This window comes from Dipodomys spectabilis, unplaced genomic scaffold, assembly GCF_019054845.1.
Source record: "Dipodomys spectabilis isolate Male_0828 unplaced genomic scaffold, ASM1905484v1 ptg000006l, whole genome shotgun sequence".
NCBI classification, from domain to species: domain Eukaryota; kingdom Metazoa; phylum Chordata; class Mammalia; order Rodentia; family Heteromyidae; genus Dipodomys; species Dipodomys spectabilis.
In genome coordinates, this window is record NW_024870683.1 from 10,244,378 (window position 1) to 10,269,242 (window position 24,865).

At 42.4% G+C, this 24,865-nt stretch overlaps 1 protein-coding gene across 1 annotated transcript; it reads right to left on the bottom strand.

Moving 5' to 3' along the window:
- Positions 1-833: 833 nt before the first annotated feature.
- Positions 834-14,996, bottom strand: Xpa (XPA, DNA damage recognition and repair factor). Its single transcript, XM_042698091.1, has 6 exons — positions 14,743-14,996; positions 11,676-11,786; positions 9,614-9,719; positions 6,460-6,625; positions 4,479-4,596; positions 834-2,213 (listed from the first exon to the last, which is right to left on the bottom strand). Exons 1-6 carry the CDS (start codon positions 14,927-14,929, stop codon positions 2,065-2,067), a joined length of 837 nt encoding a protein of 278 aa, XP_042554025.1. The 5' UTR covers positions 14,930-14,996; the 3' UTR covers positions 834-2,064.
- Between the last annotated feature and the right edge of the window lie 9,869 nt (positions 14,997-24,865).

A 24,865-nucleotide genomic window follows, 5' to 3' on the forward strand; every position in this document is an offset into this window, starting at 1 on the left:
CTGTCCTCAAGAAGCAAAAAGACAGCTGTCTTAAAGTACTGGTAACTTTGCCTTGAACTGCATTGTAATCCTTTTCACAGTACACAAGTCTAGCTAGTTACACATTCTAGAGATATTTGTAGTTTTCATTTCCTTTCAGTTAATCCTCTTTTCATGTGTAATGGTTGCTTCTGACAACTTCATGCTGTGGCCGTGCTCTGTCCCTGTCTAGCAAGCTACGGGTATGGAAAAACTGAACTAGGGATTAAATTTTGAAGAAGTAAAAGAACAGATGTTCAATAGTTGCTAGTGAAGCTTACATAGACAAAAATAGCCTGTCACACATACCATGCAAAACTAAATTCTGTTAAATTATCCTTATGCTATTTAGCATGATTGTATTAGGTCATTTTTATACCTTTAAAAATGAAGATGAGAGAAGCCATTCCATCCTGGTAGAGCAGATTTGACTTGGGTGTATCTGGATACCAAGATAAACTTAAATTGAATGAAGTTAATGGACGAATGAAATAAACCTCAAATAGATAAATCTCAATATTGGCCTTGGCTCATTATCTAGAGGACTATTATGATTCAGATTTAAGATTCATCATATTAAATTTTAAATAGTACTCCAAGAGATTCTGCTTATTTGACATAAAAAATAGGCCCAATGAAGAAACTTGTCCAGGGGCCAGAGCCAGGAAGTGGAACTTGAACTTGGATCCATTGGCTGAGAGCCCTTTGTCTCTCACTGTACACTGATACTCCTCCTCATAGCCTGGACCCCTGGTTAGTCTGCTGTCATCAGACCACAAGCTTCCCTCACACACATACACAAACCTGGCAACCCATTCAAAGTCCATTTTTACTGAGTTTTAATGTTTATAGCACATGAAAAAAAAACCTGCTTGAAAAATACATTGACCATTTCTGTGTTGAACTTTTATATCCAAAACAATTAATTATACAGTCCCAAGAACCTAATTACTTGAGTTTGGCTTGGTTTAAGTTTGGGTTTTCTCCAAGTATAATTCCCAGTGGCTAGTCTAGAAAGATGTAAATGTATAAACTTCTTGTTTTTCCTGTTTGGAGTGGAGAGATATTGATATCAAACAACAATTTGTCTATTTCAACTTGAATTTCATCAAAATAATGATGCCTAGATCCTTTAACTGCACTTTTGTAATCCTTTTTGATAGGATTGAGAAAATCTTATTAAACTTTGCCAAATGTCTGGGGTGAAATAAGAAAACAGGAAGTTGTCTCTCCCCCCAACTCCTCCCCCCTCCCACCCCAAATTAAATGAGAATACCTGTAAGGCACTTGGCAGTACTTTGAATAAACTTAGTTTTAGAGAGAGCTGTCTATAAAACCCTCTAGCAACGGGCTCTGAGAGTGCAGAAAACATGATTGGATTCCTAGGGTTTACTGTTTATTCCTATTGTATGTACATCAGCATTTTTTCCAGCAATGGTTCCTCCCTCTTCAGGGAAGAAGTAGTAGTTGGGTGCTGGTGGTTCACAACTAACTATAATCCTAGCTACTATGCAGGAGGCTCTGCTGGAGGCTCTGAGGATCGTGATTCAAAACCAGCCCAGCAGACAAATCCAAGAGACTCATGTCCAGTTAACCATCAAAAGGCTAGAAGTGGAAGCATGGGCCTTAAGTTCAAGTCCCAGTACTGGCACCAAAAATAAAAGTAGTAGTTCCTAAAAACCTGACTTAGAGACTGGTACAGTAATGTACCACCATCCTTATGGGTTGTGTCCAGTTTAGTCAGCTTTGGCCTTCATTGGAAGCTTCACCTCCTGCTCCAGTCTAGGGTTTGCTTGTTCCTCAGAGTGAGCTCTGACCTGCTGCCTCTCTCTACCATTTGGCTCCCACAGACACCACCTCTTTCCTCAGCCAGTCGAGCTGAACCCTAACTAAAACCTGCATTTAAGGTGAAAGAACACCTGGTGAAGAATCACCTACAAAGTGTTTCATTTGTAAGCCCACATTGTGAGTCTCAATGTAAAACAATTAAGTTTTCCTTAAGTATAAAAGTCAGTTTAAAAAAAGGTCACTGATCTAAAAAGAAAATCACATCTTTTCATATGTCAGTTCGTGGCCACATACAATACAGGTTTTGTGGTACATGTCATCGTCCAAGTTTTCTTCTGGTCCATACTCATGTTGATGAACAGCTGTTTCTCTTTTCCACACACTACTTCTTACTGCTCGCCGCAATTCTAAGAAAAAACAAGTTGCTTTGCTAAATCCAAAAATGAATCCAAGCTGTCAGCACATGTGCATATTTAAACTCTATGATACACCTTAATTTTACGACAAATCGAAGTTGATTACACATTTTTCCTTTCTTACCTCACCTGCTTGCCTGTGAAATCACTGAAGTCATTGCTGGAGTGGGATGCGGTGAGAATCAGAAATGGGTGTAGAATGGTTAGAAATGCAGCAAAAGAGAACAGGTAACAGCAGGGTACATGTGGACATGGAAAGGAAAACAGGATGCCACAGGAACAAAGGAGGAAAGGGGAATGTGACTTAAATCACATGTGTACAAGTCTGGAGTCCCTGCTATAAGAGACATGTTACATGCTTGCAAGAAAACTAGAAAGTCAAGATCACCATTAGGTGCTGATGTGGTTTCATGTTAGCTCATACAGGTGATACTAGGTCTGCTGAGTTCTTCACTATAAAATGTCACATTATTTTAGTAATTGCCAATGACAACTGCAAAGTATAACCTGTGAATAAGAATCACAGAAAATTAACAGGAAAGAAAAAACTTTTATTTTGCTTCATTTTATTCTGCAGGTAGGAAAACAGCAAACATAGCATGTGACAAGTATTTGGAACTTTTGGTCTATATGATACTAATGGCTTTTGCAGAATTTACACTGCACATTCCAACACTTTGTGCTCACTGGAAATGAACAAGATGGTGACTTTCCAGTGTCTCACTTAATGACTAGAAACCAGCACCATCTGTCTACATTTCTCACCAGTGGTCTACCTAGCTCATCAGTATTTGACAGTTCAACATATCAGTTTATAAGTACAATGAATCTTAATCAGTGTTACCTCTTCTCCCTATCCTTCCAACCCAACCCTTATTCTCAAATAACCAGGCAGAAAATTTTTAAAAGATTTGAAAGCTAGGTAGTGTGGCAGATGCTTATAATCCCAGTACTTTGGGGGCCAAGGCAGGAAGCGCCCTTGTTCATTACGACCCAGTACCTGTCACACTTCTGACACACTGGCTCTAGCACTTACAATGGCCCAGTGCCCAAAAGGAGAAGACCTGAAACATTCATGCAGAGGTGGGAGGTAGGTGGATGGATGGATTTATGGACTCATACACACATGGATGGAAGAACAAATTCAGAGACAAAAGAACCAAGTTGCATGCTGAAATAAATGCACTGATGGAGGAATGACTATATATGAAGAGTTCCACTCAAAAAAGCTTGGGTCCTGTTCCTACGTTTTATACATACCTTCCTGGAATATAAAAAGAAAGTGCTCAGACCAGCTAGCATTAGAGAGTTTATTCTAGCTGTAGCTGGATGTGGCACAAGCCTAAAGTCTCAGTACTCAGTTCACAGAAGCAGAAAGGTCATGATGTCAGGACCCACCCAAGAAAAGTTAGTTGAGATCTGTCTCCAAAAAAAAAGTTCCTTTTAGTCTAATGAGAATTGGCATGATTTTTCATTTGAAGCAATTAGAGAAATTTGTTGGTGAACCTTCCCCCCCCCCCCCCCCCCCTTTTAATGTGTGTCAATCCTGGGGCTTTAACTCAGGGCTTGGGCACTGTCCCTTAGCTTTTATGCTCATGGCTAGGGCTCTACCACTTGAGCCATAGCTACACTTCTGGTTTTTAGGTGGTAAATTGGAGATATGAGTCTCACAATCTGGTGCCCAGCTTAAGCACTATTTTTTTTCTCACACTTGATCATATATCATGCAGCTGGGTGCTGGTGGCTCATGCCTGTAATCCTAACTAGTCAGGAGGCTGAGATTGAGGTTCAAAGCCAGCTCAGGCAATAAAGTCCATGAGACTCTCATCTCCAATTAAGCACACACACACCAAAAAAAAAAAAAAAAAAATCCAGAAATGGAGCTGTGGTTCAAGTGGAAAACGCTAACCTTGAGCAAAAATAGCTCAGGCCCATACTTCAAGCCCCAGGACTGACAGAGACACAGAGACAGAGAAAGACATTTAAATGTCAAATTTTAAATTTTAGGTGTCAAGCTCTTGACCAGAGATACCATCCTTTTTCTGGCACCATTTGTATATTTAAAAACGATTTACATTAGCATGGTGGTGTGAAACCCAGTATGAGGAAGTTGAATTGCCAAACTTTAACTTGAAGGCAAACTTCAAGTCATTCAATCTATGGGTAGCATTGTCTTTTAAAAAAAACAAACAAAAAACCCTAAAGGCTTTCTGCTACTTTGTAAAACCCCATTATGACACAAGATGGGCCACTCACCTTTCACTTTCTTATCGAACTTCCTCTGTTTCATTTTTTCTCGGTTTTCCTGTCGCACTTCCTTTGCTTCTTCCAGTGCTTCCTGACTCCCCCAAACTTCGAGAGACCTCTTCACAATCTACAAAACAGCACACAATGAAGTTCCCTTTGCACAGATTATTAAATTAATTATCAAGCACACAGCTATCGAAAAGAGTCATCTGTCTCAAGTACAGATTTACTTACTGGAAACTTAAGTATTTCAAATGTGAACAATATGAAACTAATAACATCTTAGAAACTGCCCTCTTGCTTTTAGGAATTAGAATTTAGTTGTTGCCAGTAACTCATGCCTGTAATCCTAGCTACTGAGGTTAAGATCTGAGCATCAGGGTTTGAAGCCAGCCTGGGAAGGAAAGCCCGTAAGACTCTTTATTTCCAATTAATTAGCAAAAAGCCAGGAGTGGAGCTATGGCTCAACTGGTAGAGTGCTAGCCTTGAGCAGAAGAGCTCAGGGATAGCTTCCAAGCCCTGATTTCAAGCCATTAAAAGAAAGAAGGGAGGAGAGGGAAAATTAGAATATGACTGCAATGATTGATATTTTGGTTCCCTTAACATTATGAGTATATCCCGAGCTTAATTCATTTTGTCCACACACAGAGACATACACATTCTGGTGGCACTGGGTTTGTTGGGTCACATCTTAGCTCTTTTTGCTTTAGTTTTTGTTTTTTTTTTTTTTTTTTTTGGGGGGGGTCCAGTCATGGGGCCTGAACTCTGGGCCTAGGCGCTGTCCCTCAGCTCTTCAGCTCAAGGCTAGCGCTCTACCACTTGAGCCACAGTGCCACTTCTGGCTTTTTTCATTTTACTTATGTGGTGCTGAGGGATCGAACCCAGGGCCTCAGGCATGCAAGGCAAGCACTCTACCACTGAGCCATCTTCCCAGCCCCTGCTTTAGTTATTTCTTGAATAGAGTCTTATGTTTATGCCTTGTCCATCCTGGCCTGAGATCGTCCTATTCTTTTTTTTTTTTTTTTCTTTTTTTGCCAGTCCTGCTCAATGTCCCTGAGCTTCTTTCGCTCAAGGCTAGTACTCTACTACTTGAGCCACAGCGCCACACTTCAGGCTTTTTCTGTTTATGTGGTACTGAGAAATCAAACCCAGGGCTTCATGCATGCTAAGCAAGTACTGTACCACTAAACCACATTCCCAGCCCTTCCTGTTCTTGTGTAACTGGGGTGACAGGTGTCTATCAACCACATTCAGCTTTTATTGGATGAGATGGGGTCTTGCTAGTAATTCTTTGCCTGGGCTGATCTTAAATGGCTATCCTCCCAATTTCTGCCTCCAGAATAGCTAGTATTACAGACACAAGCCATATGCACCTAGGTATATTCTGTATTCTCTTAAAAAGAGTAGAGGTATATAATTCAAAGTCTTAAAATTAGAAGGAAGACTTAGAACGTAAAAGGCCCCTAGACTTCCATCTCCAAAATAACCAGTAAAAAACTGAACTGGAAGTATGGCTCAACTAGATAAGTGCTAGCTGAGCAAGCCAGCCAAGTAAGAGTGCAAGGCCCCTGAGTTCAAGTACTGGGAAAGAAAAAAAAATTGTTTTGTTTTTGGTTTTCTGTGTGGAGGACTGTGGGATGGGAAGGAGAATGAAGTATCACTCTTAAATCTTGAGTTTCAGAACCATACAAACCTTACCCACCACCTACATATTTGTTCCAAAATGCTACAGCAAAAGGCAAAATAAGAAAATATGGCTACTAAATATCATTACACATGACTATGATGTATATGCCAAACAAGAAAGAGTCCTTTCCACTCTGTAAGCAAAATGAGAACAAACTAGAAGTAGCTTTTGTTAAAAATTTCATGAGGGGTTGGGAATATCGCTTAGTGATAGAGTGCTTGCCTAGTGTGCATGAGGCCTTGGGTTCAATTCCTCAGTACTACATAAATAATTTCTTTCTCATGAATACAACTTATTGAAGACCTGCAGTTTTAGGTAGAGCTTCATATCACCCCACTGTGCATGATGAGGATTCTTCTTCACAATGAACTTCAGAGCTGGTTCTCTTTTTTCCAAATCACAGTCTTTCAGAAGGTATTCTTGCTTTGCTTCTGTTTTTGTTATAAGCTTGTGTTTATCATCAGCATCTCTGAAAACAGATTAAAGTCCATTATATAAATTATTTTAAATAAACTAAGTTTTCATATAACCCAGCAATCCAGGGGAATGCACACCAGAAAGACATAAAACACTTCTTTCTAGCTGTAATTCTCCTAGCACAAAAATTCTAACATAAATACTTCATCATTTATTTATTCTTAAGTTACCTAACAATTTAAAGTTGCTCTTTCTCCTGAGTTTGAAATTACTTAGAATAGTAGGCCAAATGTGAGAAAAAGAAAATACAAAATAAATTCCAAGGTCAAGATGGCCTGTGTAGTTCAATCTCAGTGCAGCTGGTATCCATCTGGTTCTGGATGTTGTCAAAAGCCAGGTAAAATCAGAGACAGAGTCAACTACACAGGCCCCATTCGTTTGTTTACCATCCATTTACCAGGTACTCTTCAAGGGATATAGTCTTGCTTTAAGAACTGCATAAAGCTTTGTCTTAATGAGGCTTACATTCTAGATAGAAGTCAGTCAAGCATAATGACAGGTTGAAATGCTAAAGGAAAAAAAGCAGAATGAAGGATAGATGTTCTCAGATAGGAAGTAATCAGAGAAGTCTACAGGGGACCACATGAGCACAGCCCTGCAAAGTCTGGGCAACCAGCACACCCTAGCAGAAGGGAGGGCAGGCAAGTGCTGATGCTCTGGGGCAGTACAAGATTCTAGAACTCAGAGAAAGGGGCAGGTGTAACCAGAATGCTTACAGTAAATGTGGAGGAGGAGGGGAGGGAGGAAAAGTCAGAGGCACACACAGGCCTCATAGGTGATGGTGATGACATCAATTGGGGCATTGGAGAGGGACTACTAGGGGTACACAGTGGGGTAGGTCTGGCAGAGACCAGTTAAAAGGACAACACAGTGGTCCAGGAAGCGCTGATGGTGGACTATATTATGTCAGTAGTGGGAGAGGGTGAGAAGGGAGTGGGTGTGGGATATGCCTTGAGCATAGCCAGATGGACTTGGAATTGAATAGAGTACAGAAGAGAGAGCCAAGCAACAAAGCTAGCCATTACTAAGAGGAAAAGTACAGGCTGGGGAAGAGGGAAATCAAACTTTCCTATCACAAGACCTACCTAAAACTAGAAATAACTCTAAGGAAGCTACCAAGTAATCTGGAAGGGTAGATGAAAGGGAAAGGATGCATAGACTATTCTGTACTAAAATCATAATCTTCGAAGATGACATAACAAAATGGGGGCAAAGGGGAGTTGCATTCCTAATTATGTTTAAACAAAAGAGTATTTTACAGATTAATACACAACTCTTTTTTTTTTTGGGGGGGGGGGTCCGGTCCTGGGGCCTAAACTCTGGGCCTGGGCACTGTCCCTCAGTTCTTCAGCTCAAGGCTAGTACTCTACCACTTGAGCCACAGCACCACTTCCAACTTTTTTCTTTTTGCTTATATCGTGCTAAGGAATCGAACCCAGGGCCTCAAGCATGCAAGGCAAGCGCTCTACCACTGAGCCACCTTCCCAGCCCCTACACAACTTTCTTTAACCTGACATTAACAGTCCCTGCATTTTCTCCTGTTCCTCAAAGCTGGAACAGGCCTCAAAAAAGAGTGGTCCTAGGACCACTGCACTGATGGGAAGTGAGTTCATAATAACTGGAGAGTTGGAACATGTTCAGCTCGTTACTGATCATGGGAGACCAGGGAAATCACTACCACAGTGTGTCCATTAGGGATTCCAATTAGCGACAAGCCAATGGTGATGATGACTCTCCTGGTGTGCCCTCTATCCTGGGGAGGGGACATCTAGTGCTACAGGTACAACAGAGGCCTTCAATGGGCAAAAGATACAAACTCGGGACTTGGCTAAGTAGACAGGAGAAATAGGTGAACCACAGACAGTAACAAGGATCATTCTAGGATGATATAAAAACGGATGCAGGAAGTGGCACTGTGGCTCAAGTGGTAGAGCACTCTCCTAGAGCTGAAGAGCTCGGGGACAGTGTCCGGGCCTAGAGTTCAAGCCTCATGACAGACAAAAAAAAAAGGATGCAGAGCATGGTGGTTCACATTCATAATCCCAGCACTTGGAAGATAGAGGCAAGAGAATGAACTCAAGGTCAGCCTCAGCTACATAGCAAGACCCTGCTTCAAAATACCAAGGGCTCAATCTTAAACTGTTTTCAAGTACAGTAAAAACCCTCCTGGTTTTGATCCCCAGCACTGGTGAATGAATGAAAGCATGTATGTTAGATAAAGGCTAGAAGAAGAAGAAAAAGATTGAGGGGAGAAAAGGGGAATGGAAAGGTATCTGAGCTTTCTCTCCTCTTACAAAGGCCCCACTCCTCTATCCAGGAAGCCTACATACACACTGGGATAAGAAAGAAACAGGATCCTTCGGACAGGCTGAAAAAAATGGTTATGAACTTGCTGCTGAGAGATGGAGTGAAAAAAAGGGAAACAGAAAGGAAAGAAAATTTCTTAGGTAGACTGGAGGCATTCTCTCTGTTCTATAGGGCATATCAGAAACCTGGATAAACCCAGGGTTCTATGTTTCTTTGGCAAAATGGAGACCACAAAAATGTTTGGAACCACCCCTAAAATAAAAACCATAATTTAAAAAATCAATTACTAAGAAAATAATACAAACAAATATAACCATTATTTTTCCCTAGTCCACCACACAAATATTAGATTTTAGCAATTTAAAAATACCATCTGATAAAAAAAAAATTAAAAAAATAAAAATACCATCTGGCTTGTCCTCCCCACTACTCAGGAAGCTGAGGCAGAGCAACCTCAGCATGAACAACTTAGGAAAACCCTCTATCAACATAAAGTACAAGAGGGCTGGGCATGTAGCTCAGTGGCAGAGTGTTTACCTAGCATGGGCCAGGGCCTGGGTTCAATCACCAGAGCCGTTAAAAAATAAAATAGGAAGGAAGGGAAGAAAGAAGGGAGGAGGGTGAGGAAGAGGAGTGGAAAGGAGGACGTGGGTACTAAAATAAAAATCAGTACCTGCAGTTATCACAGGTTGCCAAATCAAAGTGATTCATGAGGTAAGAATCCATAAATTCTTTCCCACATTCTTCACATATTGTGTAATCGAATTCCATGACGGGCCCTACAGAAAAGAAGATGAGCTCCATAATTTTCCTTTCTTTTGTGACTACAACAATATCTACTTTCTTTTCTGTTGCTTTGGGTTTTGGTAATTGGATATCTTTTTTAATATTTTTATTTAGCATACATTTGTTGTACAAGAGGGGTTCATTGTTTTGTTTTTTGTACCAGTCCTGGGGCTTGAACTCAGTGTGTGGGTGCTATCCCTAAGCTTCTGTACTTAAGTGCTCCAGCACTTTGAGCCACAGCTCCATTTCCAGCTTTTTGAGAGTCAATTGGAGATAAAATGGACTTTCCTGTTCCAGCTGGCTTTGAACCATGATCCTCAGATCCCAGACTCCTAAGGAGCTAGGATTACAGGCTTGATTTACTGGCACTAGGCTAAGATCGGTTTCTAAGCCTGGCCATTGTGACATTTCAGTTCATGTATACCCTAATCAGCTTCACTGCCTCTACCATTCTCCCTCATCCCCCTCAAGACAATTTCAACAGGCTTCAATTGTTCTACTTTCATATATGCAAATAAAGTATTTTGGCCATGTTTATCCCTAGTTATCCTCTTTGTTTGCCCTTCCCCTTCCCACTGTGTCCCTCACTCAAGCTTGCTTTACTTTGCTGTCATTCATTTTTCCTTTGTGTGTGTGCAAGTTACACTGAACACTCAGAAACTGGAAACACACTGCTCAAAGCCTTCACTCTCTCCATGCATTCAGTCTTTTGTTTCCTTCATTTGTGCAGCTTATTACTGATAGAGGCTTAAGGGCTCTTATTTCTTAATGGTGGACAGTTCCTTACTGGCTGTCAACTTTATGGCCACAGTGTCCAAGTCTCTTCACCTTGAGGATATGTGTATACAGAATGTTCTTAACAAACCATTAATCTTAGATAATAGATTCATATCCTTCTTTGTATGTCAGGTCTCCCTATCTCCTACTTTTTTTGGGGGAGGGCGGGGGGAGGTCCGGTCGTGGGGGCCTGAACTCTGGGTCTGGGCACTGTCCCTCAGCTCTTCAGCTCAAGGCTAGCACTCTACCATTTGAGCCACAGCGCCACCTCAAGGCTAGCACTCTACCATTTGAGCCACAGCGCCACCTCAAGGCTAGCACTCTACCATTTGAGCCACAGCGCCACTTCTGGCTTTTTGCTTTTTGCTTATGTGGTGCTAAGGAATCAAACCCAGGGCCTCGTGCATGCAACGCAAGCGTTCTACCACTGATTTTTGGTCGTGGGGCCTGAACTCTGGGCCTGAGCACTGTCCCTCAGCAATTCTGCTCAAGGCTAGTGCCCTACCACTCGAGCCAAAGCGCCACTTCCAGCTTTTTCTGCTTATGTGGTGCTGAGGAATCAAACCCAGTGCTTGCATGCAAGGCAAGCACTCTACCACTGAACCACCTTCCCAGCCCCCTATCTCCTACTTTTTAAACTGTTTTTTGCCCTTCAAACATAAAAGACTGTCCTTAATTTGTCCTCTTGGGTTCTTGTGTTTTTGGCCTTTAATTTTAGCCTATAATGATTTTTTCTTTTTTCTTTCTTTTTTTTTTTGTCAGTCATGGGGGCTTGAACTCTTGGCCTGGGCGCTGTCCCTCAGCTCTTCAGCTCAAGGCTAGCACTCTACCACTTGAGCCACAGCGCCACTTCCGGCTTTTTTCTTATGTGGTGCTGAGGAATCGAACCCAGGGCCTCGAGCATGCAAGGCAAGTGCTCTAACACTGAGCCACCTTCCCAGCCCCATCAACACACTTTTATACACAAACTACAAATTAAATAATTTCCACATGCATGGGTGTTTCTTGGATTCTTTTCATCAAAACTGTCAAATATTATCCCTCTTACAAAGATAATCTGCTCACAGACCAAAGAAGCTATGGTAGTATTTAACATCGACTTGCAAAGAATAACACATGTTACTCAAAGTAGCCAACCTAGATACTTATTTTCTGAAAAATTCACACTTTACCTGGCTGATGAATCACATTTGCAATCTTTTGTTCTTCTTTTTCTTCCTCTTCCAAAATGAAGCCTCCTCCTGTGTCAATTATTTTGGGGGCTGCTTTTACATTAGCCACACCTACAAAAGTAAATAAAAATGGTTGTCAATTGAAGGAAGCCCATGTGTCCCTTTCCACAAAAACAGAAAATTTTCTTAACAGATATCACACAAGACAAGGATGTTTGGTCACGTCTATCATCATTGTACTGAAGGCTGCCACTGTGCAATATGACAAGAAAACCAAACTGCACAAAGGCTAGAAAGAAGTTAAATGGTACTCATGAACAGAAAATGTGACTGTTTATGTCAAATATCCATAAGAATTAAGACATAACAACAATAATGTACAGACCCTTTGCACTGAAAACCGTAGAACATTAAGAAAAACCAAAACATGAATAAACCACATGTAGATTTTAAGCCTGGATATTATAAAAGTCAATTTTCCCAAAATTTAATCTTCACATTCCAGGTGATCCCAGTTGACCCCCCCACCCAAGAGTAAGACACTGGCAGGTGGTGAGAGTTGCTGATAATCTGATCCTAACATATATCTGAATAGTAAGAACTTAGACTAGCCAAAATACAAGCTTGAAAAACAAAACCAGAGGATTTATCTAAACTTTCAGTCATTAAGGCACTATATTATTGGCAAAAAGACACATAGGCCAATGGTGCCAAGGAGACAGTCCTAAAATGGACATACAGGTATATCTACTCTTTTGTGGCAAGGCTTCCATGGCAATAAGTGGGAAAGGATAACAACCTTGCAGGAACTGGTGCTGGGATTTTACCACAATCCACCATACTACAGTAGCACTGGGAAGAAATCTTCTCAATAAGTGAACTTTGACTCTATCTCCAACAAATACACACACGTAATAAGCTTAAAATGGATCACAGTCTTCCGTGTGAAAGGTGAAACAATACAACCCCAGACAAAAACACAGAAGAGTAATTTCATAAACTTGAGATCCCAAAGCTTCTTAAACAGAACACAGAAAGTCCTAAGAGAATAAATACTATTCTGGACTGAACTAAAAGTATGAACTTCTCTTCATCTACCCCATTACAAAGAGCAAAATGAAAGGCGGTGTCTGTAACATCTGACAAAACCCGACTCTAGAATGACAAGCTATTATAAAACAATAAAAGACAAATACCCTAACTTGAAAAGAAAAAAGTAGAACCTGGGTATTTCACAAGCAGGGTTATTCCAAATGGCCAGTGCATAGATGAAGAGGTTCCACTATCATTAGCCCCCAGAAAAATGCCGGTTTACACCAGCACAAAACACCCTGACATTCTCACCATAATGTGTGGCATGAAAGGCCACCCCCAGACCATGAGGGTGTGGAGCACACAGGACGGCTGTACACTGATAGTGAGAGGCCAACAGACAGACTGTGTAGCTGGCAATCTCTGCCAAAGCTGAGACTCTGCCACCCAGCAACTCCCCAGATCTAAGCAGATGCTAACACAAACTTATTGCTCGTTCAGGAAACTACCAGTTAGAAGGAATACTCCAAAGTCCAAGTTCCCAGATACTATATTACCAAAGACCATGCTTTACGCAATCTGCAGATAGGTCTCCAACCTGCTGCAAACTCATCTCTGCACAAGAAACTGAGGAAGGCAAATGGGCAGCATCTGTGGCAGCCTAGTTTAAAAAAATTGATAGTTAGCTAGGGGCTGGTGGCTCACACCTGCAATTCTAACTACTTAGGAGGCCAAAGTTAAGGAAGAGGTTTTTGGTCAGCAGCAAGAGAACAAATGCAATAGCAACTATGAAAGCAATTAAAATGAATACTGCCATAAAATATAAGGGTTACCGTTTAATACTGGTCTCTACAAGGACCCCTTTGATGAGGGAGATGTAACAGAGATGACACTGGAGGGCAAAGATCTTCCACCCTTTCACCCTATCAAGAAAGTAATATCATGCTTGCGTGAGGGCATCAATAAGACAAAGCACCTGCGGTGCACACGGCAAAAAGAATAAAACATACCGCTGATAGGTGATAACAGAAAGAAGGCTGAGGAAATATGGAGGATGTTAAAGAGTTTTATCACAGGACCAATGGAAATTTTTGGAATATTAAAATGGAAAGGAACTGAGTGCCTGTCTGTGGCTTATGCCTGTAATCCCTGCTACTCATCAGGCTGAGTTCTGAGGATCGCGGCTCAAAGCCAGCCTAAGCACGAAGGTCCATGAGACTCTTTTCTCCAATTAGTTACCAAAAAGCTGGAAGTGGCTCTGTGGCTCACGTGGTAGATCACCAGGCTTGTACGAAAAAACTAAGGTACAATGCTCAGGCTCTGAGTTCAAGCCCTAGTATTGGCACAAACAAACAGACAAAAAAAAAAAAAAAAAACACCTAACGTATGTGAGGCATTCAAAGCTAGAAGAAAAAAAAAAAGGCAGAAAACTACTGAAGCATGCATGGGGGATGCAGAGGAGGGGAACCGATCCTAGAAATCTAGAAAGAATTTGGGTGGGTCACTTCTAAGAGCAATGTCAGCAAGCCAGAAATAGGATGGACAGATTTAAGAACATGACAGATGAGAGCAAGCCAAAAATTAATCCAAGAAAGGGGGACAGATGGAAACCTCTTCCTGCAGGTGAGAAAGGTGGCCCTGGCAGCAGGGGGAGCTAGTGGGCAGGGAGGGCCCGGTCCCCGGGGTCAGATGACCCAAATTTCTGGTCTCAACCGAGCGCGAGTAAAACATCAGAGACCAAAGCCTTGTCCTTTTTCCTCTCCAGGAGGATGTCTGGGAGAATCCAGCTTGATAATCTACCCGAACGAGTGGCGCGCCACAGGTGCGCTCCCCCGACGGGGCGGGCGGCGGCCGGGCACAGCTGGGAAGACCGGCACTCTGGCTGGCGGGGCGGCCAGGTGCCGGCGAGACAGCCCCAGGGCTGGGCTCGGGGTGCAACCGCCGAGGCCAGAGCCGGGCCTGCGCGCGCGGGGGCAAGCCCCGAGGGCATCGCCGGGGCCCGGGGAGCCGGGGAGCGCCGGGGACGGGGCCAAACCTCCGGTCGCCGCCGCTCCCACTGCGGGGTAGGGCCGGGCTGCCAGCCGGGCCTGGCGCAGCATCAGCGCCCGCTGCCGCTTCCGCTCGATGCTCGCGCGCACGGACGCGGGCAGCTCCGCGGCTTGTTCCGAAGGTGCGGGCTCCGGTGAAGTCCGCTCTGCCGCCGCGGCTGCTGCCGCCGCCATCTCCAAGCCACTCCGTGAACCGGGACTCGGACCACGCACGCGCACGCGCGAACGCACACACCCGGCGCGCGCACACAGCTCGGCCGCGTCCCCACCCACCGGCCTGAGTGCGCCTGCGCAGTCAAGGGGACGGGCAATGAGTGGCGTCTGGGCATGCGCAGGACCTTGAGCTTTTTGTATTCGTACCCACCAGTTTTTTTGTACCCTGGTCTAAAGATTGGTTCTGAGGCTATTCATTTATTTTCTTTCTCTTTTTCCCCTTTTTAAAATTGCATTTAAAAAAGTATTAAGGAATTTCACAAAGGGTACAATTCCACAAGTTGGGTACAGTGTTTCCTGGTCATGCATAAAGTGAGTTTTGCTTAGTGGCTGACAATACGGACTTTGGATTCAGACCTAAAAGACTGAAGTCCGAATTCTGACACTGGGCACATTACTTAACCAGAGGTCAGTCTTTTAATGGTAAAATAGTACTAACGGACCGACTTCTGGGCCACTGGGAAGATGAGCTGAGCCATCACAGTGATGGTAGCAGGCAGTGGTTGGTACTAATCACACAGACAAAAAGATGATTGATCTAACTTTGTGTTGGACACATGACCTAGGGAACAGAATCTGGGATTTGAAATGAGAAGACAGGTTCAAACTTGTGCAATATTTGGAACCAAAGCTAGTTTACATGAGGTTCACTGTACTTGCCTTGGAACTTCCCTTTAGTATGGCTGAGCTGCTGTTGCTGATGCTGCTGCCAACATGGAGGCCAAATAGCCTGACTTCATGAAAGTGTGACAAGTGGAACAAAACATTGTAGTGCTTTACCAAAAAAAATTTAACTATACAAAACAATTAAAACTAGAAAACATTCAATTTTAAAGAACTCACTGCATTCTACCATCTGTGACTAATTTTTAGAAAGATCAACTCGATACAATGAGTGTTCCATTGATGATAGAGTTTGGAATTTATAATGCAGTAGTTACAATCTATTGGTCATATGCATTATTCACGTGTGTGTATTACTTATGTCTGTGTACACAGTTAGCCAGCCTTTTTTGCAAACTTGTTACACATAATTTTGGCTGAGTGCAGTTAAAATAATAAAATCAAAGAAATTTCAAAAACAAAATATTTAAATTCCTGACACATGCATTACAGTTCTGTTGGTGTGGAGAAGCTCTCTGTCATATATTATCATCCATTGTGTTTAAATCATTGTGTTATCTACTCAGTGTTTCCCTGTGTTTTTTAGTTGCATTATTATTATTATTATTTGTTTTTGCTTAAACTGGGGCTTGAACTTAGGACCTGGGCACTGTCTCTGAGTGTCTTTTTGCTCAAGGCTAGCACTCTACCACTTGAGCCACAGTGCCACTTCTGGCTTTTTCTGTTTATGTGGTTATGTGGTGCTGAGGAATCAAACCCAGTACTTCATTCATGCTAGGCAAGTACTCTACCACTGAGCCACATTCCCAGCCCTTTAATTACATTTTTGTCTCTAAGTAGTTATACAAAGAAGTTACCATTCAACAAATCAGTTGGGAATATTGATGTTACCCCTTTCATCACTCCCTCAATTTTCTTAACTTGTAGAATATGAAATGACCTTTATGACTACCTTCCCCTCCTCCTTACTCTTTTTAATTTTTGTTGGTGGTGGCAGGCTTGGGACTTGAACTCAGGGTCTGGGTGCTGTCCCTGAGCTTTTTCCACTCAAGGGTAGCACTCTACCAATTTGAGCCAAGTACCACTTCTAGTTTTCTGGTGGTTAATTGGAGATAAGAGTCCCATGGACTTTCCTGCCCAGGCTGGCTTTGAATCAGATCCTCAGATCTTAGCCTCCAAAGTAGCTAGGACTACAGGTGTGAGCCACAGCTCTTCTCTTCCTTTGTCTACCTGCTTTCCCTTCACCCTACCCTTACTTTTCAAGTATCAATTTCCTGGTATTCACTATTTAAAGGAATTACACTGTTTAAATTCTCCCCTAAAAATACCATATTTTAGTTAATCAATTTGTGTGCACTTGCATCCAACTCCAGTGTGGTTACTTATGCATTTATAAATTAGAGAGAAAAGATGTATCCTTTGTCTCTCTGGGACTGACATACTTCATTTGACATACTTTTTCCAGGTCCATCCATTTCTTTGAAAATGATGTAATATCATTCTTCCTATTGGGTGAGTAAAATTCCATTATATAAATATATATATATATATATATATATATATATCTCACATTATCTTGATCCATTCCTCCATTGAGGATCATCTGGGCTGATTCGGTACCTTAGCTATGGTGAATAGAGCTGCAATGAACATGACTGCGCTGATGGTTTTTTATTGCATCCTTGTTTGTAATTTTTTGCATAAATGCCTAAGAGTGGTATTGCTAGATCAGTTCTATGTTTAGTTTAGAATCTCCAAACTGCTTTCCAGAGTGGTTGAACACATTTTAATTCCCACCAACAGTGTACTAGGGTTCCTTTCCCCCAACGTCTGCATTATTGTTTGTATTCTTGATGATAGCCATTCTAATTGGGGTGAGGTGGAATCTCAGTGGAGTAGTTTGGTTTCTCATTTCCTTTATGGCCAGAGATGTTGAGCATTTCTTCATGTATCTATTAACCATTGTTACTTCTTCTCCTGAGAAGTCTCTATTTAGCTTATTTGCCCATCTATTAATTGGGTTGTTGATTCTTAAGCTCTTTGGTGTTTGGTTTCTTAAGCTCTTTGTATAATCTGCATATTAGCCATTGTCTGATGTATAACTGACGAAGACCTTATCCCATTGAGTAGACTGGTCTTTTTCACTAGTCAGTTATGTTCTTTACTGTGTAAACACTTCTTAGTTTAATACAATCCTGTTTGTCCATTTCCCTGCTGTTGATTTTGTGAAAATATGCCTTCCACAAATCATTGTTCCCAAAAGGCAAGGAAGGAAAAAGTTATGATAATCTTCCAAAGCCAAAAAGGAACTTAATGTGCTTAATTCAAGTGAAAGTGAAACTTTTATTTAGGTTTGTTGGAAGCAGCATGTCTTTACTGCAAGTTGGGTAGTGATATGGGAAAATGGGTCAAGCATCTGCAGTGCTTTACAGTTCTGAACTCTATGCATGCTGAGTATTTGAAATATATCCTCTTCTTACCTATCCACTGACCTTGACCAGGTGAAAAAGGTCTCCGATTCCTTTATTTTTTATTTTTTTATTTTTGTCGGTCGTGGGGCCTGAACTCTGGGCCTGGGTGCTGTCCCTCAGCTCTTCAGCTCAAGGCTAGCGCTCTACCACTTGGGCCACAGCACCACTTCTGGCTTTTTTCTGTTTATGTGGTTATGTGGTGCTGAGGAATTGAATCCAGGGCTTCATGCATGCAAGGCGACCGCTCTACCACTGAGCCACCTTCCGAGCCCAAGTCTCAGATTCCATGACATCCAAAGCACAAGCAATAAAAGAAAAAAAAAAGGCTTTTATGCATCAAAGAACACTATCAAAAAATTAATCCAAGAAGGAGGGAAATACTTGCAATTTTGATATCTGATGAGACTAATATCCAGAATATGTAAATAACCATTTCAACTTAATCATTTAACTTAACTTTTTACTAAAATACATGCCACTGGGCACTGGTGGCTCAGAGCTGCAATCCTAACTACTCAGGAGGCTGAGTACTGAGGATCAGGGTTCAAAGCCAGTCCAGGCAGGAAAGTCTATGAGATTTATTTATTTATTTATTTTATTTTTGTCAGTCATTGGGCTTGAATTCTGTACCTAGGTGCTGTCTCTCAGCTCTTCAGCTCAAGGCAAGCCCTCTACCACTTGAGCCACAGCACTACTTCTAGTTTTCTAAGTGGTTTATTGGAGATAAGTGTCTCATGGACTTTCCTGTCTGGACTGACTTTGAACCTGCTAGGATTACAGGCATGAATCACTGGTGCCCAGCTCTGTGAGATTCTTATCTCCAATTAACAACCAGAAAACTGGAAGTGACACTGTGGCTCAAAGTGCTAAAAGGCTAACTAGCCTTCAGCAAAAGAGCTCAGGGAGTTCAAGCCCCATGGCTGACAAAAAGGGAAAAAATAATGCATGCCTGTTTTTAAAATTAGCAAAGGACTTAAACAACACTCCTCCAAAGAAGATAAATGGATGGCCAACAAGCACATAAAAATGTCTTTAGTCTCTGGTAAATGTATTTAGTGCTGGTGGCTCATGCCTGTAATCCTAGCTTCTTGGGAGGCTGAGATCTAAGGATTGTGGTTCAAAGCCAGCCTGGGCAGGAAAATCTGTGAGACTGTTATCTCCAATTAAGCACCAAAAAAATAGAAAGAAGAGCCATGGTTCAAGTGGTAGAGTGCTAGCCTTGAGCAAAAAAGTGCTCAGGGCTGGGTGCCAGTGGCTCACACCTGTAGTCCTAGCTACTCAGGAGGCTGAGATCTGAGGATGGCAGTTCAAAGTCAGCCCGGGCAGGAAATCTCCACTAAACCCCGGAAAACCAGAAGTGGCACTGTGGCTTAAGTGGTAGAGCACTAGGCTTGAGCTGAAGAGCTGAGGGACAGCGCCCAGGCCCAGAGTTCAAGCCCAATGACAAAAAAAAAAAAAAGCTCAGGGACAATACCCAGGTCTTTCATTCAAGGCCAGGACTGTGTATGTGCGTGCACACACACAAAATTACAAACAGCAAGTGACGATGTAGAAAAATTGGAATACTTGTACATTGCTGATTACAATGAAAAATGATGTAGATGTGTAAACCCCCGCTGCCTTAACCTCAGCAGGCACAGCTTGGTTGCACGATAGCACCTGAGATGAACCTGTAGGCTCTACATTGCTAACTCTGTGAGGTTGTGGAGTGTTTCTTCTCTCTCAAAGTAATCTGAGTGACTGGTTCCCAGAACCTTCCTAATGAAGCATTCCAGCCTGAGCATAGCAGGACACAGAGCACAGCTTAGATGCCATGCCGACCCTGGGGTTTTGAAACTTCCTGGCAACCTCTTAGTTGCAACCTCTTCTTTTGCTGGTCACACCCTTTCCTTTGTCATAGGGACCTTTGTTGGTGAGTTTCATGTAATTGAGTCTGAATTGGGAGCTTGATGCCTCAACCAAGCAAAACAGAGACTCCCACTTCAGAGAAAGGACAAATGCATGCCCTGATCCGTACAGCTCACTAAGAGGCAAAGGCTACAGGCCTTGCCCAGAGCAGACAGCTTGAGTCATCTTGCTGTGGCACAAAAGGAACATACTGTAAACCAGGATGTGCATTCTGCCTCTCCCCATTCAGACGCGGGAAACTTGTGACTACATCCAGCTTTTTGCCTTTTATTTCTCTCATGTACCCAGACCACCAGATTCTGATTAAAAGAGGGGAACTGAACAAAGAACAGACAGAATTGAAAGCCCTAGCCAAGCCTAGGAGAGAGCTGGTAGGGCAGAATGGAATCCTGGAAGAAGAAGAAAAGAACTTAGCAGTGCCTCTTCTCTCCCAGCACATTGCTGGGGTTAGTCATTTTTCAGGTGGTAGGATGTAAACACATTTGTCTTACTCTGTGTGTGTGTGTGTGTGTGTGTGTGTGTGTGTGTGTGTGTGTGTGTGTATGGGGCTTGAACTCAGAGTCCAGGCACTGTCCCTTAGCTTTTTCATTCAAGGCTAGTACTTTAGCACTGGAACCACAGCTCGATTTCCAGCTTTTTGATAGTTAATTGAAGTATCTAACAGACTCTCCTGACCCTAGCTGGCTTCAACCATAATCCTCAGTTCTCTGCCTCCTGAATAGCTAGAATTACAGGTGTGAGTCACCAGCTCCCAGCTCTTCTTTTTATTTTTCCTCCAATTCCCTGGGGCTTTACTCCTTCATGTGGTCACTTTGAGCATTACTGGCATCAATCCAAATAGCAGGAACATCTGTAGACAGGAGGGATCTTTCTGGGACAGGACTATAGCAATAGAAATTAGCCCTGTGCTATTGACTTAAATTCTGTGGATTTAGTAATCCAGAAAACATCACTGCTTTTTTGCTTTTTCGGGGTTTTCTTTGCGTTTTTGTTTTTGTTTTGTTTTGTTTTTGTTTTTTTGCTGTTATCAACCTGCTAAACTTAAATCTCAACCTCCTGGATCTAAAAGATCAAGAGATCGAGGCAAAAACATCATAGTGGAGCATTGATCAACAAAATGTGTGTGCAGAGAGATGTAGAAAACACCTGGAAGATTCGCAGGAATTGTCTTTCCAAAACCAGTAAAGGAGAGTCGAGATGATTCAATGAAGGACAGAGCCCGTTGGCTATCCACTACAGAAACGGAGTCTTGCCACTCACAGAGCATTAAGGACTGCTCCTTCTCACTCTGCATCTTCTAGATCCTAAATATGGCCTAGAAGACCTTGCTTCTCACGGCTTCTCCCAGGAAGCCTCCCGATTCACTCCTCTGGCTGTCTCAGAACCTCCTCTCGACATCCCATGGCTGCCATTGTAGCACTTACCTGGGTACCATCCTTACTAGGTTATCATGGCTTTGAGAGCCGGAAATTCCTGATTCATCTCAGTATCTCCAGGGCTTCACATGGTATATGGCACATAGTAGCTCTTTTGTAGATCTTTGTGGTATCAATTTAATAAATAACGCTGAATATGTATCTGAATAAGCATTGAACAGAGTCCAGAGTCTTGTTCCTGTTCCTTTGTTTGGGGGGGGGTCCAGTCGTGGGGCCTGAACTCTGGGTCTGGGTGCTGTCCCTCAGCTCTTCAGCTCAAGGCTAGCACTTTACCACTTGAGCCACAGCCCACTTCCGGCTTCTTTTTCCTTTTTGCTTATGTGGTGCTGAGGAATCGAACCCAGGGCCTCAGGCATGCAAGGCAAGCACTCTACCACTGAGCCACCTTCCCAGACATCCTGTTCCTTTGCTAATAAGAGATACAATTGACCAGTCAATCCCATTTGCCTTCTGAATCTGTTATTGTAGCATATAATAATGTATATTTGTATGTTATACATTATATAAGGGACAAATATTACAATGGGGTTATAAATATCCTATTTTCTTATTTCCACAAATTGGGTTTCTCTCACAATTACCTTTTTCCTGGTGTTCACTTCAATAAATACTATTTTATATGATTAGATGCACATAGGCATTGTGCCTTTCTTCCTCCCCCGTAAATATCCTCCTTTGGTCACACTGCTCAATAACCTTTCTAACACCTGTGTTTGCATCTTCAAACTACACACTTGTATTTTATTGGCAAGTGCTTCCTCTGATAGCCATAATTCTGTTGAATCCATGACATATTTGTCTCCAGACACATTTCATTGACAGTTTTCTTGATTCCTGGGAAGGGATTGAATTAGTTTAGTCCTCAATCCTTTCCTGGCCAGCCATCTACCTGGTCTCCAGCCTCAGGTTGATCTCTAATCCATCCACCACACCAACACACAGCTTCATCTTGCTCAAGTATAGCTTTGAACCTCCTGACTTTGCTCTGTTCAACCATCCTTTCTTGACTAGTAGTTGTGGATCTTCTAAGATCCCATTACCTGGTCCCAGCAGGCCTTTAGGGACTTAGAGTCCATAAATCCTCATCATGAACTCATGAACAAGTCTCTGTTTGCTAGACCTATCCTGCACATGACCGCTGGGCTCTGCTCCTGCTGATCTTTTGTTCATGCCTTTTTACTCATTCTTTCATTTACATTGTTGTTCATTCACTGAACTTTACACCAAGCCAGCTCCCTTGGTGACCTGGAAGAGAGCACAAACTGAGTCATGGTCCTTCTCTCAGGGAGCTTCAAGTCCAAGGTAGACTCCTGCTCCCATCCATGACCATAGTCACAATCCTATCTGAGAGGATTCTAGCTCCTGTTCCTTGAAGGCTTTTTCTGGTATTTCAGCTGGAAATAACCCTGCCTTCCTCCGAAGCCTGTGTTCTACCCTTCCCGTCTTCCAAGCCATCATCTCAGCTCCCATTACAATTATGGGAATGCTTCCAGGTGCCAGTGGCTCACACCAGTAATTCTAGCTACTTGGGAGGTTGAGATTTGAGAATCATGGTTTGAAGCTAGCCTAGACAGTAAAGTTGGTGAGACTCTTATCTCCAGTTAACTACCAAACATCCAAAAGTGGAGTTTTGGCTCAAGTGGTAGAGCACCAGCCTTGAGAAAAATGTTAGAGGAGAATGCTCAGGTCCTAAGCTCAACCCAGTACACACCACATACACACACACACACACACACACACACACACACACACACACACACACACACTATTGATGTCTTATTCTCCTGCATGTTCAGAAGCCTGAATTTTCTCTGGCTTCCTGAGGCAGAATCTTTTTGCATACAAGGACCAGTGGAAGGACCAGACTGGACATCTATCAAGGTATTGCAGTTGATGAGCATTGCAGCTACTACAGCCGAGGAAGAGTAGAGCTTGGAAAGGTTATACAAAGCCCTCAGGAAAGGTAGTGCCTCCCACATAATCCACAAGCATATAGTTTACCCATTCAAAGTGCGTAACCCAGCCATCTTCAACATATTCCATTTTCACATATGCAAATAAGCTTCTTCTACCCTGTTTATCTTCATTCACCCTGTTAGCCCTCCCCCTCGTCCTGAGACCCAGCCCTCCCGCATGTCTTACTGTCTTGTCATTCATTTCTTTCTTTCTTTTTTTAAGTGTGTTGTTGTTGTATATGCTGGTCCTGGGGCCTAAACCTATTGCCTGGACACTATCCCTTAGCTTTTTCACTCAAGGCTAGTGCTTTACCATTTAAGCTATGGCTCCACTTCTGGCTTTTTGGTGGTTAACTGAAGGTAGGAGTCTCATGAACTTTACTGCTCAGGCTGGCTTTGAACCTAGACCATCAGATCTCAGCCTTTGAGTAGTTAGGATTACAGACATGAGCCACTAGCTCCCAGAGTTCTTTTTATCTCCCTTCTCTTCCCCTCATCCTCCAGCATAGTCCCATTTAGGGACTATGTATGTCTGTGTGTATGTGTTTATAGACATGTTTATTTATATAGGTGTATATACAGACAGACAGACACACACACACACACACACACACACACACATATATATATATATATATATATACATATATATGTCCATGTATATGTATTTTAGATCTAGTTTCTACATAGGAGTGAAAATTTTGATATTTGGCTTTATTGGCTTTATCCCATTCAACATGGTATTTTCTAATTCTATCCATTTTCCTGCAGATTACATGATTTCATTTTTCTTTATGGCTGAGGAATATTCCATGGCCTATATGTATCATATCTTTTTTATTCATTCATCTGTTATATTTTTAATTTTTAATGAAATGGTCTATTTTTCTTAAAACTCTTTTATTTTTCCTCTTTTGGCTTGACAAAAAAATATGGTTGGGAGGATGTTGTACTGTAATAGATACAGTTGAACTCAGAGCCTTGCACTTGCTAGGAAGATGCTGTATTTGAACTATTCCATCAGCTCTTTTCATCTTGGTGATTTCAAGGTAAGATCTAACTTGTGGCCTGGGCTGTGGTCCTCGTATTTGTGTTTCTTAGCACAGATGCAAACCACACTGTCCTTCCATTCAAAATGGAGTCTTGAAAACTGTTTCCTTCCCCCAAGTGGGCCTCCAACCACAATCCGCCATCTCTGCCTCCCAAGTAACTAAGATTTGAGGCTGAGATATGGTCCCCAGCTATAATCACTGTGAGGGAAAGCAGTACACAATATATTGGCCAACAAGTGGTGTTGACGCTAAGCTTTGGAAGGAAGGTAGAGTCCCACAGGCTGGTTTTCAAACCAGGCTCAATCAGTTTAAACAGATTATAAAATCTCTATGGTGCTGGGCGCCAGTGGCTCACGCCTGTAATCCTAGCTACTCAGGAGGCTGAGATCTGAGGATCGTGGTGCAAAGCCAGCCTGGGCAGGAAAGTCCATGAGACTCTTATTTCCAATAA

Coding starts and splice junctions, on each gene's coding strand:
- Xpa (XM_042698091.1), bottom strand. CDS start 14,929: ATGGCGGCGGCAGCAGCCGCGGCGGCAGAGCGGACTTCACCGGAGCCC. Junction 11,787..14,742: donor GGGAGCGGCGGCGACCGGAG/GTTTGGCCCCGT, acceptor TTACTTTTGTAG/GTGTGGCTAATGTAAAAGCA. Junction 9,720..11,675: donor AAATGTGATTCATCAGCCAG/GTAAAGTGTGAA, acceptor TCTTTTCTGTAG/GGCCCGTCATGGAATTCGAT.